The sequence below is a fragment of the Gossypium hirsutum genome, chromosome A12 (genome assembly GCF_007990345.1).
Source record: "Gossypium hirsutum isolate 1008001.06 chromosome A12, Gossypium_hirsutum_v2.1, whole genome shotgun sequence".
Lineage (NCBI taxonomy): Eukaryota > Viridiplantae > Streptophyta > Magnoliopsida > Malvales > Malvaceae > Gossypium > Gossypium hirsutum.
In genome coordinates, this window is record NC_053435.1 from 2682435 (window position 1) to 2700598 (window position 18164).

Here is an 18164-nt window from a genome sequence, read left to right on the forward strand (position 1 = left end):
AAAGGAAGAAGAAAGAAATAGTTTTCATTGTATAATATAAGATAAAGATAATAATGTAGAGATATGAGTGAGCTGCCTAATCAAAACTTGTTTTTATTTGCGTCCGGAGTTACAATACGTACATGTGACAAATGGACCACTACTTGTTTTTATTTTTCTTTAATAAGCTTATGTAATATTTAATTATGAGATTTCATCTACTGTACTAACTAATTTATAGGTCATGATAACATCAGTGGGATGCCAGTGTTACGTACCCAAACTCACACGTAAACCTACTCATATTAACGCACTTAACACCCACCACAATTTTTCCACTTTAATTAACTAAAAATTGAAGGCAATAACTGGGTGGTGAAGGTAGAAAGATACCACGTGGCAAGAGAAGGAATGTGAAATCCACGTGGCCTCATAGTGGATGCTTCCCAGCAAATAGACGGCTGTGAGTTGGATTTATATCATACTTACTTGTCGGTTATGTATGTCAAAGTAGTTGACTCCAATGCCATTTGCGCCACCTGTAACTTATAAGCTTACGGTTTAGCGTTTCTTATCCCAGATGTTTCCCTTTACCCCCTCACCCTCTTTTTGCTGCTGTTTTTGATTACCCATTTATCCCCTCTCTTTTTTATTATTTTAAATATTATTATAATTATTTATTCAATTAGTGAAATTATAAAAAAAATCTTAATTAGAAAGATAATACGTACTTTTAACTTTATTTTCTTTTTATGGTTGCAATGGGTATGAAGTCTTAAATGAATTTCCCCTTCATTGCTTCATTATGGAAAATCCACAAAACCATGCCTAACTAAAACACGAATAAGTACAAATTTTCCATCTTCCAGATCAGATGGTGGACACACACTAAATCCACAACTCAAGTGGGTTCATTGCACCCCTTCTAAATTCTCGAAATGAGGACAAGAATTTTATTTATTTAAGAATGAAACTCCCATCAACACCTGTTCAAATACGTGTTTTACTGCTAAACCCGTAATTCAGCTGCTAATCAGAAATGAATAAAAGAAGAAAAAATCGACCCTCCCACTTTTTTCAGCTTAGTTGACCGACTTCGCTGGTTAATAGCAGCTCAACCCCCCGCTCCCCTTCTCCACTTGTATCTATTTATCTATATATATACTGCTTACATCTACACCGTTTTTCACTCACTCTATCAAACTTCAAACTTGTTTACTTTTTCTATCAATCTTTCCTTGTAAACCTTTTTGAAGAATATGGCACTTGAAGCTCTGAATTCACCTACCATGCCTACACCTTTCACCAACAAATACGACGACATCGACAATTGGAAGAAAGGCAAACGTTCAAAGCGACTACGGACCGACTCCCCTACTACCCCCACCACCGAAGAAGAGTATCTTGCTCTCTGCCTCATCATGCTAGCTCGTGGCTCCCCCCAAGGCGCTGCTCATCATCATCCTCACTCTTCCTCCTCATCTGCTCATCCTCTTCATTTGAACTTGTCATATAAGTGCAGCGTCTGCGACAAGGCTTTCCCTTCTTATCAAGCTCTGGGTGGGCACAAAGCCAGCCACCGTAAACCCTCCACCGCCCAAAACCCATCTATAACCACTGAAACCAACGCCGCCGGCAGTAGCGGGAGGGGTAGGTCCCATAAGTGTACCATTGCCACAAGTCTTTCCCTACGGGACAAGCCTTGGGAGGCCACAAACGCTGCCACTACGAAGGTGGCAACAACAACAGCAGCAGTTACAAGAGCGGTAGCGTGAGTGGGGTGACGTTGTCAGACGGCGGCGCGTTGAGCCAAAGCCACCGTCTCAACTTTGACTTTGACCTAAACATGCCTGCTTGTGAGGAAAATGAAGATGGAAGATTTGGTCACATCTATGCCGAACAAGAGGTGGAAAGTCCATTGCCGACCAAGAAACCCCATGTCTTGATGGTTAAGGAATAATTGAATTTACAATCAATATATATATAATTTTTCATTAGTTCTGGGATTTATATCTTTGATGAATTGTTGTGTACAGTGAATGCGTTCATTGTTTGTGAACTCTCCCTATTGCAGTCAGCTGTTGGCAATTCATTGATTTATTTGTTTGAGCTGAATTAAATTTTTTTTTCTTTTGATCATTCAATTAAAACCCAAAGAAATTCCTTAGTATAAATGGTAATTCCAATCGAGGATCCCATGTAGCTTAATGCTTTGAATGTACATTTGTGTGTCCAAGAAATGAATTGAACATTGATTTCACCTTTGGAAAATAATTTAATAATCAGAAATTTTAAGTTTTAATATGTAATATAAATAAAGTTGGAAGAGAGTCGTGTGATGGTAGTGAAATTAGGTTGATAGAGTTACGGCGTGGATTGATTAGTTAGTGCCAACCCAATCCACCAACGCATTTTGGTTATTGATTCCCACCCAATGCGGGGTTCAAAGAGAAAACACAACTTTATTACACGACATGCCAACACTGAAACATTTCAATCAAACGTTAATCGGGTTTTGTCTGACTAACCAAATTAACTAGCTTTTCCTGTTGCGTAAATGCCCACACCCAATCCCTATACAGTTGAGTACCTTCTCTAAATTTAACTCCAAGTTTTCCACTTTTTCCATTGTATGCCCACTCATCAGAAGCCCATCAATTGATTTTGCGATTTCAGCTCTCTCAACCGTTGATATTCACATTAAACCTAACTTAGCCAAAGCATGACTACTTTGGTTTGCTTCTCTATCAAACCCTTGACTTCTTCCATTCCTACAAAATAAAAAAAACCCAATTCTAAGTAACTCTCTTTTCCTGCACTGAACTTCCTAATGATGTATTGTATGAGAGTACGACTATGTTTGACCATGTTGACTCAGCATTATCGTCACGTGTGGTTTAAGCTATTAAGTGAGCAGTTAATAGATGGTTAGTTTTGTATAGGAAGTGAAGAATCCTGAGCGTATGACTTATGATCAACGAGAGAGTGCATTGGCATCGTGGCTGATGAGTGTTGAAATCTTGCCTGATTTAGCAAAATGTGGATCTGCTTCTTCTATATGAACTGCTGTACGTAGACTTTATTCTAATGAATCTAAGATGCTCACTACATACTCGAAAAAAAAAGAGAGCATAGCATGTGTGCGTACTTGAGATAGATTAAGATGATTTGTGATAATCTCGTTACGTGTGGTGAAAAGACATCAGATACTGAGCATATATCAGCTATCTTGCATGGTCTTACACCGGATTATGAGTCTGTGACAGCACTACCAGTACCAGCAAGTAACCTTACGATGTAGAGGCTGTATCATCATTTCTTGTTGATATGGAGGATAGACAAAAGAGTGTGCTACCTCTTTTGGTTGGGTGAGTGCTAATACTGCAAAGCATCAGTCTCAAGTCTCAACAAATCCCACATAGGGAATCTGTTCACCGTGTGAATGGTCAAAATCAGTCTTGGCTATAATCTGGTACACAGTTTAGACCAAGGGGTCCTTCATTTGTTCGAGCAACTTCTTTTATGAGAGGAAGAGCAGAGCAGAGGTTGTTTTCCCAATAATAGATCAGTGTCAATTATGTGGGAAAGTTGGACATGAACGACTATAGGAATCTATTTGCTGAGCAGTCTTTAGGTTCCTTGCATGCCAATACTTGCATGTTTTCAATCCATTTCACCATTGATTCCCAATCAAAATAATTAAAATTCTATAAAAATATCATTAAAATTTCATAATATTCAATTCAACCATCTACTCAACCGATTTTTTACAAGATTTGTGAAAAAAAATTTCTTATAAAACTTACAATTTTAGTTAGAATTGTTATTGATAAGGATGTAAATGGAACATTGGTGCTCATAAAGTATTCGAGTTTGACTAATAAAAATCAAACTCAATTATGTAATTATCAAGCAGACCTCAAACTATTGATCAAACCAAATTCAAGCTTAGTAACTCTTAACTCGAATAGCTTGCAAGCCTTATCGAACTTTTTGATATTTTTATATTAGTAAATTATTTTATATTATTAACCTTAAGCTTAATTATTAGGCGGAACTCAAACTCAAATTCAAACTCGAGTACAAAAACTTGGTAACCGATCTTAATCAAGCTCAAGTAGCTCAATTATATCTTGAGCTAAGCTAAAGCTCAAAGATAGATATTTGATCAAGCTCGAGCAAAGTATCAAGCTCCGAAATTCGAACTCCACTTAGCTCAATTACACCTTGCAATTGTTTTTTAGTTACCGACAAAATGAAACCACGTTTTAAAGTATCATCCTCGACAAGTGCCTTCAAGAATTAAAACGAAAATAGCTTCGGGTCTCAATCAATGCTAAAACCTGAAGATTAACATGCCAAGGATGCCAACTTTTAAGTATACTTAATAAGCGCTAAGCTGCCTAATTGTTTACTCAATGTTGCACTTCTGTTGCATCTTTTCTTGATCATAAAGAAATTACGAAATATTTAAAAAAAAATAAAACACTATGATTACTTGATTGAGAAACAACAAAGCATCCTTAGTTCAACACCACTTTAGATGTCCAGACTGAAAACAATAAAAATTATCCTTCTAATTCAATAATCACATTACCAAAGGCTCATACTCTGACAAAGTTCTTCCCAACATAAATTCTTCAGCGGTACTGCAAAAAAGTAAGACAAGAAACACCCAGAGGATACAAACTGCTAATCTAAAAAAAATAAAAAAAGATTTAATGAAGAGAGGTTTAGGGTTACCTTAATGAATCCAATTTCCTTGGCATTGCTACGGAAGCACTGCCTGCAACACATGAGTCCATATTTCCTGATGATGGCGTGGGGGTTCCCGCACACACGGCTATCATATTAAAAACAAACATCAAACATCACTAAATCATTTGATCAAGACAAGACCAAATTAAACTCCATAGTTTATATATAATTTGTTTGTGTAATTTTGACATACCATAATCGCATTTTAGGAATTTCTATATTTTTATAAGCTCTGATATGCTATCATTTATGTTATATTCATATTTTTACATGCTAATCAACATAACAATGTCAATCCATGCAAACCTCGCGGCATCAAAATACGAATCGTTGGGGAAGGCAATCATGCATTCAAAAGCTAAAACAACAACTAATATCTAAATAGTCTTCTTCTTTAGCAATCAAAAGGAGGGGAGAGAGAGAAAAGAAAATACCAGGAGCGAGAGCCAGGGCCGTAGGTTTTGGGGTGAGAGTTCCAGACATTAGAGTGACCCATGATGGATTAGGTGAGCTGCTACTCCTCGATCAAAGCTCTGAAAAAAGGTAAGAGTAGGCAGGCTCCGCAGCTAATCACAAAACCTCTACTAGACGAAACGACGATATATATAAAGTATCCAAAACCCTAGTTTCCAATTTGTTGGGCAGGGGAGAAAAACTTAGGCCCAATAAGCATGATCATAACGGATTAATATCATCTTAGGCCCCTAAGTACGATGTCATCTCTCCCCCTTAAAAGAACGTATACTTTAATATTGTATAAATTTTCTGTGCTATAATCCACCCCGATTCCTTAACACCCACCTGATTTGACAATATCCAATTTGCTAAACACACACACATGTTCAACTTTTAAATTTGTTTCCTTGCATGCTGCATACATGTACAAGATAAATGATTGACATGTCAATGTAAATCATGACATATCCGACGCTATCATCCAACTAGACGGTGAGGATGCGTATCTGCAAAGGTAAACTCAATGCTAAGCTTAATTGTTGAGTTGTGGTGTAGCTATATTGAACAGTGTTTTAGGACCAACTTTTCTCTTCATATGAGAAACTAGGTGTAGGTTAGATGAGGTAGGTAATCAAATTCTTCCTCAAGCCCAATCACCTTCACCGGTAAGGCTGAACTTTTAGATAAACCGTATCTGCCTCTCCTGCCTGTGCCTATCTGCGTAGTATTTCATTCTGTCCTGAACCTCTTTAAGCTGGTCAACCCATAATCTTCTCATTTGCTCCCTTTCCCTCAACATTTCTTCTATAGATGAAACCTTAGCCAAGGAGCTAGTCATATCCATGTAAGGCCTTTAAAAGAATCCTTCCCAAACCAAAATGAAATGCTACATTGGAAATTTGAAATTTAAGGATAAAGTACAAGATAATAATATTTAAGATATCCATAATGAAACTCAATCCAATATTTAATGTAACGTCAAGTCTTGAGTTCAATAAACCGTATATCATCTGTATATGACTGTTACCACTATAAAATATATTATTGTTGGATAAAAAATTTTAAATACTCATAATAATAAGGGGAAAGGTGGGTATTATACTCTTAATAGAGTATCATAAATATATTAAAGTATTATAATTATAAGAATACTTTTGATGGGATATACCTATGTGAGTTTTAAGTCTAAGCGTTTTTAAGAGTTTAAAGGCTTGACTCTTAACAATATTCATGGAAAAAGGTTACAGACACACGTCTCCAAATACTATGCATTGGCTAGTGTTGAACTTGTTGTGTGAGATGTGTTCGATTAATGAAGTATAATAATTGGTTCATAACTGATTTATTCTGTAATTTTGATTAACTTTAACATGTTTTCACTAAGTGAAAGTTCAATCATAACATACTTTTATTGATGCAATTAATTTTCAAGATTATCAAAATCTAAAAAGTTTTAAAAATGAGAAAAATGATTCAAACATTTTCAAAATATGCATAATATTTTAATAATTACAAATAAAAAATTATAAATAACCAAAAGTGATAAAACACTTGATTATTAATCAAGAGTTATCACTATTCACTATTCAAAAGTGATGAGTGATTGATTGTCAACGAAAAGTTCTAGTCATGTTTGTAGCAGAGATCCAAAATGTAGCTCATGCAAAAATCTTTAAAACACCTTTATTTTGGATAATGTGCAAATTTGTTTTTATATATAAGGTGAAAGTAAAATATTGTCTCACTACTTTATTTTGTTTTGTTATTTTTTATTCTACTTAGAGTTAAATTGTATTTATCATTATATTTTACTTTTATTTTATTGAATATTTTCACTAAAATTTGATTTTTTTTAAAATTTAAATATATTATTTAAGTTTAATTTAATAATTACTAAAATAATATCACAATTAATAAAATTTATTTATGAAAAAGTAAACTTATTTTTTTATTTTCCAAGCCTTTATTTTATTAAATAAAAATTCTATGTTCAATTATTAATTTTTAATATTTTATAAATTAACTATTAAAATAAAATATTTGAAATAATATTTTAGTGTTAGTTTTTTTGAAAGTTGTTAAATTTCGGTTTTAAATCATCAGAACGAATCACTATTAAGTGATAAATTAATTTAAAATCAAAATCAATAATAAAATTTAATAATTTTCAAATTTTAGTGGTAAAATTCAATCATGTGAGAAATTTAAAGTTAAAATATGCTTATAATCCCTGTACTTTTCAAAAATTAATTTGGTAACACCATGTAGAAAAATGTAATTAACCTAAATTTAACAAAATTAACAGTTGGACAAAAAATCTAAAAAGTATAAAAAGTTAAATTCCTAATTTTTGAAAAGAACAGGGACTATTAAGATATTTTAACCTAAATTTAACCATATCCTTAAAGAATAATGGCAAATATTAATCAAAACAAAATATAGCAATATTATGGTGATAAATTTACATTTTAACCCTTTTATCTTTACTACATATACCCCAACCCATCTTTATAGAATTTGCAGTTTCGCCCCTCTTTGAACAGTCTTCCCTAAGGCCTTAAGTCCCTACTTCGATGTCCATTCAATAAGACATGAGTTTCAAGGTAAAGATATCAATATATGTATATATTGATAGCATGACCAACTCTAACAAAGATATTTCATGCTTTACATGTAAAAAAATCAAAAGGCTTAAAACCTAGCATCATGTTATTTTTTAGATTATATAGATACAGAGTAGAGCATCTCACTATCCACTCCTACATAAAATCAGCATGGGGATGTCACCAGAGCTTTTGCGCTCATGAGTTCGACAAAGATTGGTTTCTTCAGCAGCCAAAGTTATACGGCACAAGTCCTTTCAGCTCTGGCCCATTCAAGCGCATGTTGTTTGCATAGCTGGAACACAGACAGGGAGCAATCGAAAATCATGGCATCAAAACATAACAAGCAACTGCACTTTTGCCTATTAACATTTTTTCTTTCACCATAACGTATTAGCTTAAATTTTTTGATTTCGTGATAAAGGCGGTGCCACGGCCTTAAATTCTGTTACAACTACTTGGACACCATATCATGAACATTATTACACACATGCAGATAGCCTGTGTTTTAGGTGAAGTCAGGTGTCAAGCATATTCCCATTACTTGAACTTAATATAATAAAAATAGTATTAGGCTTCTACTTTTGCAGCTAATTCCTTTCACTCCCAAGGCAATCATTCGAAAGCAATTCTCATAGTGCACTAATGTCCGATGCAAGCAGCAGTTACATCTATGCAGGCATCACTAGTACATGTCCTAATGGATACACCTAGCATTCATGCAAATAGATTAGAGGGCTCAGTTACTTCCATCTCATTCTCATGCTTCTTCTTCAAGCAATGAACACATACAACCACATCGACTTCTTACAATTTTTATATTTAAAAAAGGGCTTAAAAGCTTGTAAATCAACTGTGATGATCAACAAAGAGAGCAATAAAAATGGTACCTTGGCATTGAGAACATCCCGAAAGGGCCATCAACCGGGATAGTCCCACAGAGATCATTGTTAGAAACATCGCTGAGTAAATCATAAACATTTTTTTGTTAAAATAGAAACCACATAAGACGAAACAAACGAGATAAAGGAATTCTGAGTTTTGTTGTCTTTCTTATCATCTGAAACTTACAATACTTTAAGGTTAGAGAGGGAAGTAAGCTCCCTTGGAATGGATCCTGTCAAGTTATTGTTGTTCAGACGACTGTACAATTAGATTCAAGAACAAAAGATTAGTTTAAGCGAATGGTTAAAGTAAACTATTTGATCAATAAATTTTAAGCTACATACAGGAATCTCAGTGACTTCAGTCCGGAAAAAGACTTGGGAATTTCTCCTTCGAACCGGTTACCATACAAATCCAAGCCAACAAGGTTCTTCAGATTCCCCAACTCCTTTGGAATTTCCCCACTTATGTCATTTTTGTACAGCTCCCTGCAATAATATTAAAAGTATAGCTTAAATGATGTACAAAGGCAAACACAGTAGAAGTTTTTGGGGACTAGAAACTAAACAAGTATGATTGAATTCAACTGGCGATACAATGACATTGGGTGAAACCGTGAAATTGCATATGTTCAAACATTCAAACCAACAATAATGGGAAAAGTTAAAATCAAAATTCCATAGGGTTCAATTAATTTTCTCATTTTCTGTTCAACCAAACAAAGGATTAATAAAAGTTATGGGGCTATTACAAGTACTGGAGATGTTGGAGTTGAGCTAGCTCAGGCCCCAAAGTTCCAGAGATATTAGAGTTCCCCAAGTCCCTGTAATTGAAAGAAAATAATGGAGTTAGCAGTTAGCATCAATCAAGTTTATGCATTATATTGTAAGACCAAAAAACAAACAGAAATTATGGGGTTATAAAGAAAAATGAAGAGGGAATCATACAAGCGAATCACATGATTGTGGGAATCACAGGTGACATGAAACCAAGTACAGGGATTGACAAGCGTAGGGTCCCAACTCTGCAACACATTGGTAGGGTCAGAAAGCCTCCTCCTTAAAGCATGCAGAGCATTTCCTGAAACATAAAACCAACGAAATGGTAAATTTTTAAAGAACCCCCACACTTTTTTTTTAATCATCAAGTAGCTTAGGTTCCCAAGATAAAAAAGGTAACTTTGAAATTTAAATGAAAAAAAAGAACAAAACCAAAAGACAAAAGAAAATTCCATTTTTTATCCATCTAACAAAAATAGTTATAAGGCATGTTAAAAAACTAAAATAAAAACCCCATCTCATCCTTTTGCAGACAAGAGAAAAAAAGATGGAAATTTGAAACCTTAAAAGAGTAAAATGTAGATAGAAAGTACCTTCAGAGTTGGTTGAAATGGCAGGGGAAAGAAGTGGAAGGAGAAAACAAAGGGACAAGGAAATCACAGCGAGAGGAGCCATTTGCAGATGGAGAGAAAGGATGAAGAAGAAAGAACCGAACTCAGAGAAGAAAAAAAGGGTTAATAGGGAAGGAGAGAGATAGCAGATAGAAATGAAGGAAGTAAAAAAGCGAGTCAAATGTGGTGGAAATGCATGAAGAAATAGAGTTTTCTTTTTAAAAATTGAAGTTGGTTTGGAGCAGAAAGAAAGAAAGAAAGAGAAATGGGAAAGTGGGGAGTGGTGGAAAAGGTCACACAATGGGCGTGTGTGCCGCGTGGATTTGGTCCCCACTTTGGAGGCTGCTTCGCCTCAGTTCAGTTGAGTTCTCAAGCCTACTCTCTCTGACTTTCTTCTTTCTTGGACTCTACTTAACAGTGATGAAACTTGGAAGCTTCCTCCCTCTTCTCTTCCACCTTTACTTATTCCAATACTTTTTCCTGTAATTACTACATAAACCTATTTTTTTCTTCATGATCTCGATTTCAATAAGGATGCTAGAGTTTCAATAAGAATGGTAATTCTTATCGTATATATACAAGTAGATGATGAAATTCCATTTATATAGAACGTGTATCTAATAAGATTTAAACTTACAAATATATCAACTTGAGTTAAACATTTTAACCACCATTTAATTATGAATGTTTAGTGAAAAATCTTCGTATATAATGAATAATTAAATTCCAATTGAAATTAAATTTTTAAGATATTATTTGACTAAATTTTTTTATTTTTGGTCAAGCAAAATTCAAGTATTACATTATTATAATACCACTTGTAAGTATAAAATTTAACATTTTAAATTAGTAGTCAAAACATTATTATTTGAAGTATAATGAATGAAGTTTGAAATTAAAGATAAAATATAAATTTATCTAATTAATTAACTTTAATAAATTTAAAACTTGAGTTTAAGTTTAAGTTTGAGTTTGAATAGAGTGAGTGAAAGCTAATTATTGATGTGGATTCTTGCGTGTTAAGGAAATAATAGCAAAGAAACAGGCAGTGCAGTGGGTTCTCATTTCCGGCCATAATTAATGGCCAAAGATGGTAACTGTGAAGCTTTGTCATTGCTATTTGCTACAGACTAAGAAAAACGTAATTAACCAACAATTCTGACTTCATTTTCGTATTTATTACAATTGATGATGAAGTTAAGCAACCAATGTGTCCAGACTGCATGACAGTTATGCAGGCTTTTACCACATTAAATTATATCCATATACCAAGGCAAGTGAGACAAGCTACAAATCCAAGTGGACAGATGTGATTGAACAACTCATAAAATCAGGCTGTGGAGTTTACAGATTATTCTCAGAAATAACACTCAAATATTAATTAATTATGAAAGTTTATTATAGTGAAAGTCAGTGTCATCCATTAACTGGTGGCACCACCCATTTTGCCCTAATCATCACTTAATTCTCGTTTTTTTTAATTTTTTTTATATTGTCATCTCATATGTACTTATTATAATATTAATAAAAAATATGAGTATACACAATAGAAAAAAAAAAAGGAAAATATATATTTTTAATGGGTATCGTTAGTCTGTCAGGCAATATCAGCTTAATTTTTTTTTAAATTTGTTAGTGAAAAAAAGAAAAAAATTTAATGGATGTCGCCTATATGTTAAGCGGCCCTGGTGATTTTACAAAAGTATATATTTTTTAATTAGTGTAGCCACACTGTCAGGCAATACGTATTGTAGATTATCAAAAAAAAAAATTAGTGGATTTCACTGGTGTGTTAGATAGCATTAGTTTTTTTTTTTCAAAAAAACAATTATGAAAAGAAAATGAGACTAAAAAAATTATTATTGGTACCGTGTGGTCCCGCCACGTTGTTAGGCCTCACCACCCAAAATATATATTTTCACTTCAACCAAAAAATTGTATCTATTAAATGTTTGGGTTTTTGTTGAAGTTTTTGGTGTTTGTTTAAGAGAGAAAGGAAAAAGGAGGAGGAAGATTTGTATTTAGTAGGAGGGGAGAAAAAAAAAAGAAGAAAAAAGATCTGTGCAGGTTTTTTTAAAATTAAGTTTGAGTTTATAAGATTAGTTTGTAATTATTTATGTGTAATTATATTTTTTAGTAGGAGCTACTAATAGTTTAAATAAAAGCTATTTTTTAAATTTTAATTTATTTTACATATATTGTATCGAAGATGAATAGCCAATTTTTCATATATGTTCATTTCGAGAAGGTAATTTTATAAACAACAATTGGTTGTGTATTTGAATATCATCAGCAAATAAGAATGGGGCTTAATAAGAATGTAAAACTCAAATATATGAAACAAAATATTAGTGCAAAAATAGGCTCGACGTTGTGGGAGGAGGATGTTCAGACTATTCTACAAATTTTTAATTTCATCAAATCCTATCAAATTTACTAAGATGGAACTTGTAGATAATTAAGACGTAGAGATAATGATCACACTTGATTGCTTGATTGGGAACGTAAATACTGAACCAATTTAGTTGTTTGCTGAGTTAACAGATGTGAACCCATTCTAAATGTCACTCTATTAAGTCAAATAATATAGAGTTAAAGACCCGTGTACGGAGGTTTCAAAAGTGTCTATTGACAGACAATCGTTTTTGCACAAGTTTGACATTGATCTAAATGTTGGATAGGTGGAATAGTGCGATTATGGAGGGACATCGACATGGGCCAAAAATCCATAACATGGTCTAACTACTAATAACAACCCTAATCCGGATCCCTGTTTACAAATACATTCAGTGGTAATTGGTACCGATGCAGATGGTAAATAATGACCTGATAATGATGGTCATTTTGATAATAATGGTGCAGATTTCAATGACCCTAATTTGGATGAGGTCCCAAATAATATTAACGATGAAGGTGTGGATGAGGGTAAAAATGTACACGTCCCTTCGGTCGGGAATCCAGGTAGTGGCATTGCCATACGCAATGACCTTAGAGCCTACATGTTGAGTGTAGATCCTGATGCAACTCATGCATCCGAGTTCCCTGAGTATCAAAATATAATACATTCTTACTGGTTGACGACAAATTCCAAAGTAAAATACTTGTACGTAGGCCAACAATTCACGAATAAGGAGGAATGTGAATTTTTCATCAAGCAGTATAACATGAAGGTGTTGGTGGACTACAAAGTCATTAAATTTACACCGACATTATATGTTGGGGAGTGCTGGAGGTCTACAGAAGGGTGTAACTAACAGGTGCAAGCTACATTTATCCAGAGGTGGCAACTATAGGAAGTTTAAAAATTCCATGCACCGTTGCACGTATGAAGCAAGACCATCGTAAACTTGATGTGAAAACAATTTGTTACTACATCATGTCGATGGTGAAAGACATGTCAACTATTATTGTACCGGTCCTCATTGCCAACATGCAAGGCCGATTTCAGTACAAAGTGTCGTACAGGAAAACACGGTGGGCTAAAAAGACATGCCAACCATTCTTGGGATGTGTTGTATAATGACTTACAAATACTGCCTTCTTATGGCCTGGATGACAAACTACAATTAAGAAGAAGAATTTTCCACCGTTTATTTTGGACGTTCAATTAATGCATTCAGGCTTTTCCCCACTGCAAGCCACTTGTATAGGTTAATTGGACTTAGTTATACGATAAATATACGTAGATCTTCCTAATTGTTGTCGCACAAGATGGTAACATGAACGTACTACCAATTACCTTTGCCATTATGAAGTCTGAGAATATGGAGTCATGATAATTTTTCTTGAAAAAATGTTGTTAAACAAGACAACATTAGCATCATTTCTGATAAATGGAAAGTGTTAATTGTCACGATTAGGCATTCCGATGTTCTATGGAGATTTGTCTACTATATCTGCCACATTGCAGTTAACTTTCACAAGGACTTTAAGAATGCATATTGGCATAAACAAGTCGTGAAAATAAGCAATTATTGGTTTCATTTTTTAATATTTTTAATACTTTTAGAAACTAAAACGAAAGGTAAACATTTCATATCGGAACACATATACAGGGTACGAACTAGAACAACACCATTTCAGACAAAGGCTAGCGAGTCTTTAGGTTGATATGAACAGTCAAACGAATCATACATTAGAGAAGCGATTTGGTAGCATGGAGCCATTGCAATGTGCTCAAAGTTTCAATGATAGGTCTAGATATGGTTATATAACCACCAATCTCGTAGAGACGGTTAACTCCGTCTTCAAGCATACACGTCATCTGTCAATTTCAACTATTTTCTCAACCTCGTAAGGGTTTTTTTATTTATTATTTATTTTAAATTCATTTATTGAGATGGCATATAAGACAAAATAATGCCACGTCAACATTTACATACATTTGGCGCCTAAGTGGAGTAATTTTTTTTCCAAATCAGCATCGTTAGTCACCTAACAACCATGTCAGCATCTCCGTTAAAAATATGCCAATTTGACAAAAAAAATGTTAAGGGCTATTTCTGATATTATGCCTACCCAAATAAATCCTTAAACTTTAACTGGTACCTAAATAACCCTTTAATCGTTAACTTAAATCCAACTAAATAGTTATTGCAAAAAAGTATGCTATTATCTGCATTTAAAGTATTTAATATTTAATATACAAACAGTACGAAAAGAAGTAGGTAGAATAGCTTTCTAGCTCTTTACAATGATTTCATGAGAGAGTTTTTTTTTAAATGAAAAATGATATAAATTAAATAAATCATGAACTTCGATCATGGTTTAGTACACTTGATTCATGGCGTTAACTTCTTTAGTTTGAATATTTGAATCTCAACATCCATAACTTTGCTAATTTTGGATTGGGTTTTTTTTTTATTTTATAAAATAACACAAAATCATCCATGAAAGAAATTTTCGTTAGAGACAATAGATTGCATATGTGTTTGTGAACTTATTTTCTGAAGTTTACTCATGATTCTAGTCAGAACAACTAGGTCATTAATTACTATTAGATTAATTGATGTGGTTGGATTCAGTGGGAGAGGAGACAGCAGGGAAAAGAAGAAAGTGAAAAGGAGATGATTCATTAACAACAACCTCCAATTTTTTAAAAAAATTTCCTTAATTTTCTTAGTGACCAAACAAAAGGAAGAATGTGAAAAGGAGATTTCTTACTTGAGTTGGCTGAGGAAATCAAGTGGGCGAAAGCGACAGAGGAAGTAAGAGACGTAGTGTATCATATCCCGAAAATCGGGTTAGAAGAAGTTGGGTTAGTGAAACCAAGAGAGGTCACACTCTGTTTTGGATTAATGTTGTGAAAACTATGTCAAGTAATTTATTTTGATTCAGTGATTAAGAGATGTGAGTAGTGTGTGTGAGGTTCTAGGTTTGAATCATTTCCCTTGAATTTTTGTTATTTTGCCTAAACCCCTATGTTTGAACATCTGATTTATAATTTATTTTCGCTCAACTAATGACCAAAATGAGTTTGTTGGTTTAATGGTAAGGTGTCTGTGTGCAAAGTTAAAATTATTTTTTTTTGTTTTGAACTCTAAGGGAATTAGTTAATGGATTTAGTGGGATGTGGGTAGTTTTGATTTAACCCGCCACTCTTCCTCTCTCTCATGTTTCACTCCCCTCTTTCCATCACGTCACTTTTTTTTTGCCTCAATCTGTTATTCATTTTTTTCTATTTTCTCAAATTATGTTTCACTTCTGGTTCAATTTTTGTTTGGTTTTCTTTTCTCCTGTAGTGACTGCTGCCATTTTGTTGTGCCAATTCTCTTGGCAGGTTAGTGTTTAGCAGATTTTGGTAAAGAGAAATATGGTGTTAGCCGTGTGTAATTAAGTAGCCTGTGTGGTAGACCGTGTGTACCACACGGGCTAAGTTTTTGGGCCCTGTGGGCCTTTTAGGCCATTTTTTAGGCCCGATTAGGAGTCGATTAAATGACTCAGAAATTGGGTCCATGGGTATTAAGTAAGCCTAAAAAAGCATAAGTTTTAGTAAACAAACATGGGTAAGTGTAGGAGGTACGTTAAATAAGTTTCGGTAAGTATAATAATGCGTTATGTTTTGCTATAAGTAGGTACATAAGTTAATCATGGCTATTTTTTTAAATCATGTGTGTTATACTTATTCTATTATCTGATTTGATAAGCTATTTGATTCAGTTATGTAATATGAACATATGATATTATGATTTTGCATGTCCATGTGCATTGAGGTGAGTTAAGCATGATTGTTTTGTAAATCATGTGCGTTATACTTATTCTGTTATCTGTTTTGATAAGCTATTTGATTCAATTATGTAATATGAACCTATGATATTATGATTCTACATGTCCATGTGCATTGGGGTGAGTTAAGCATGACTATTTTGTAAATCATGTGTGTTATACTTATTCTGTTATCTGTTTTGATAAGCTATTTGATTCAATTATGTAATATGAACATATGATATTATGATCCTGCATGTGCATTGGGCCTCTAGCTCATTCGTTTGTTTAATACTTTTTAGGTTAACTTTCGACTTAGGACCAGACGGCGTGTGGGAGCTCAGATTGGTTTCACGCTTAAGTTGGTTTGATTATTTTTAGTTAATTAAGTTTTTTTTCAGACTTTTGATTTTTAGACTAAGTTTTCGGTTTTGATTTTGTTTTAGGCTTGGCTTTGGTTTTTGTTTTATTTTTCGGTATTTGATATTTTCTAATATAAAACTACAAAAATCATATAAGTTAACAAAAATGGATGTCGGTTTTCAAAACTAAAACTATAATAATTTTTCCGCTGCAAGATTAAGTAATCCCTTAAGTATTTTCTATAAATAAAATGTATGGTTTTTTTAATGAATGATTGTCTTAATACTGAAAATGATTTGCCAACATTAGTACTTTCAAAACATGCAACTTTGAATTTGAATTTTGGGTTTTAAATAAATTTTTCAAGCTTTGGTTTTTCAAATCATCTGTGGAAGTTTTTGCCAAAATTTTATGTTTTGAAACATGCACTGAGTTTTATTAAAACAAAAACTTTGAACAAGTTGATGTAATTCCTCAATATCCATTCATAACTTTTAGGTCGGGTTTGGGGTGTTACACAGTGGCTATTGGAGAGGAGACGATTGTCGATGGACAACGGCGCTAGACAGATAGAGGTGGTGAGCGGCAAAAACTTAGGGATTTTGGTTTTGGAATTGGGAATAAAGGGGAAGGGACAAAGGAGGTAAATGGTTGGAAAAGCTAAAACTAAAGCTAAAAATAAAAATCTTACCCGAAGCCCGACCTGTTTAGAAAACGAACTTCATTTTTTTCCAATCCCATTTTTCGAACTTATATTTTTGCTCAAACCCTCCAATTTTTCGGAAGGCCTTTGGATCGGGCCGAGTAACCTAACCCATGATCAGGTCTAGTCATTTTCATAATTAATTAATATTTTAGGATTATTTATATAAAAAAGCTTGAAATAAATGTACTACAATGTAAAATTATATTTTACCAATATTTCAAATAACCAGTTTACATAATTTACATAATTCGCAAATTATATTTTACAAAATATAATTTTGCATTTGCAACATTCTAAAATAATTTCACTAAACTTACAATATATAATTTTATAATACGAGCAACTTTCTCAGTACTAATAAAACATAATTAAACGATTTTATTCAAGACCGACAACATTGTGTCTTAAAAATTGAAAAATACTATGTTTAACTGCAACACGAGCAAGTCGACCGAACAAGTTTCTCACTGCTATTAAATTGTAACTCGAATGTTGCCAATATTGATGATCTCACTCGTGCGATTCAATTTGGGATTCCTTAAAACCTTCAAACATCAGATTGACTCAAGGAATCCCAAATAATCCACTTGTTGGCTGCATAACCAATTTGAAATCGTTATCGTCCTACCACAATCAATGGAAACACTTATATAACCAATTTGAACCCGTTACTGAATAAATAACTGGCATCCAAAAATAACCATTAAATTTACCGGTGTCGGAGCTCCACCGAATTATCGTTAAATGAAATATACCTTCAAATTAAAAATTTTACTAAATAAACAAAAATACAAATAGATACAAAAAAAGCTCCCCATCT

The 18164-nt window shown here is 33.5% G+C and overlaps 2 protein-coding genes and 1 pseudogene across 2 annotated transcripts; 1 reads left to right on the forward strand and 2 right to left on the reverse strand.

Moving 5' to 3' along the window:
- Positions 1-963: 963 nt before the first annotated feature.
- LOC107938423 (zinc finger protein ZAT10-like) lies at positions 964-2094 on the forward strand (annotated as a pseudogene).
- Positions 2095-4448: 2354 nt separating this feature from the next.
- Positions 4449-5361, reverse strand: LOC107938430 (40S ribosomal protein S29). Its single transcript, XM_016871588.2, has 3 exons — positions 5172-5361; positions 4723-4822; positions 4449-4628 (listed from the first exon to the last, which is right to left on the reverse strand). The coding sequence occupies exons 1-3, from the start codon at positions 5231-5233 to the stop codon at positions 4620-4622; spliced, it is 171 nt and encodes a 56-aa protein (XP_016727077.1). The 5' UTR covers positions 5234-5361; the 3' UTR covers positions 4449-4619.
- Positions 5362-7615: 2254 nt separating this feature from the next.
- LOC107938421 (leucine-rich repeat protein 2) lies at positions 7616-10613 on the reverse strand. The gene is made up of 7 exons (XM_016871566.2): positions 10054-10613; positions 9629-9761; positions 9433-9504; positions 9026-9169; positions 8868-8939; positions 8687-8758; positions 7616-8091 (listed from the first exon to the last, which is right to left on the reverse strand). The coding sequence occupies exons 1-7, from the start codon at positions 10133-10135 to the stop codon at positions 8022-8024; spliced, it is 645 nt and encodes a 214-aa protein (XP_016727055.1). The 5' UTR covers positions 10136-10613; the 3' UTR covers positions 7616-8021.
- Between the last annotated feature and the right edge of the window lie 7551 nt (positions 10614-18164).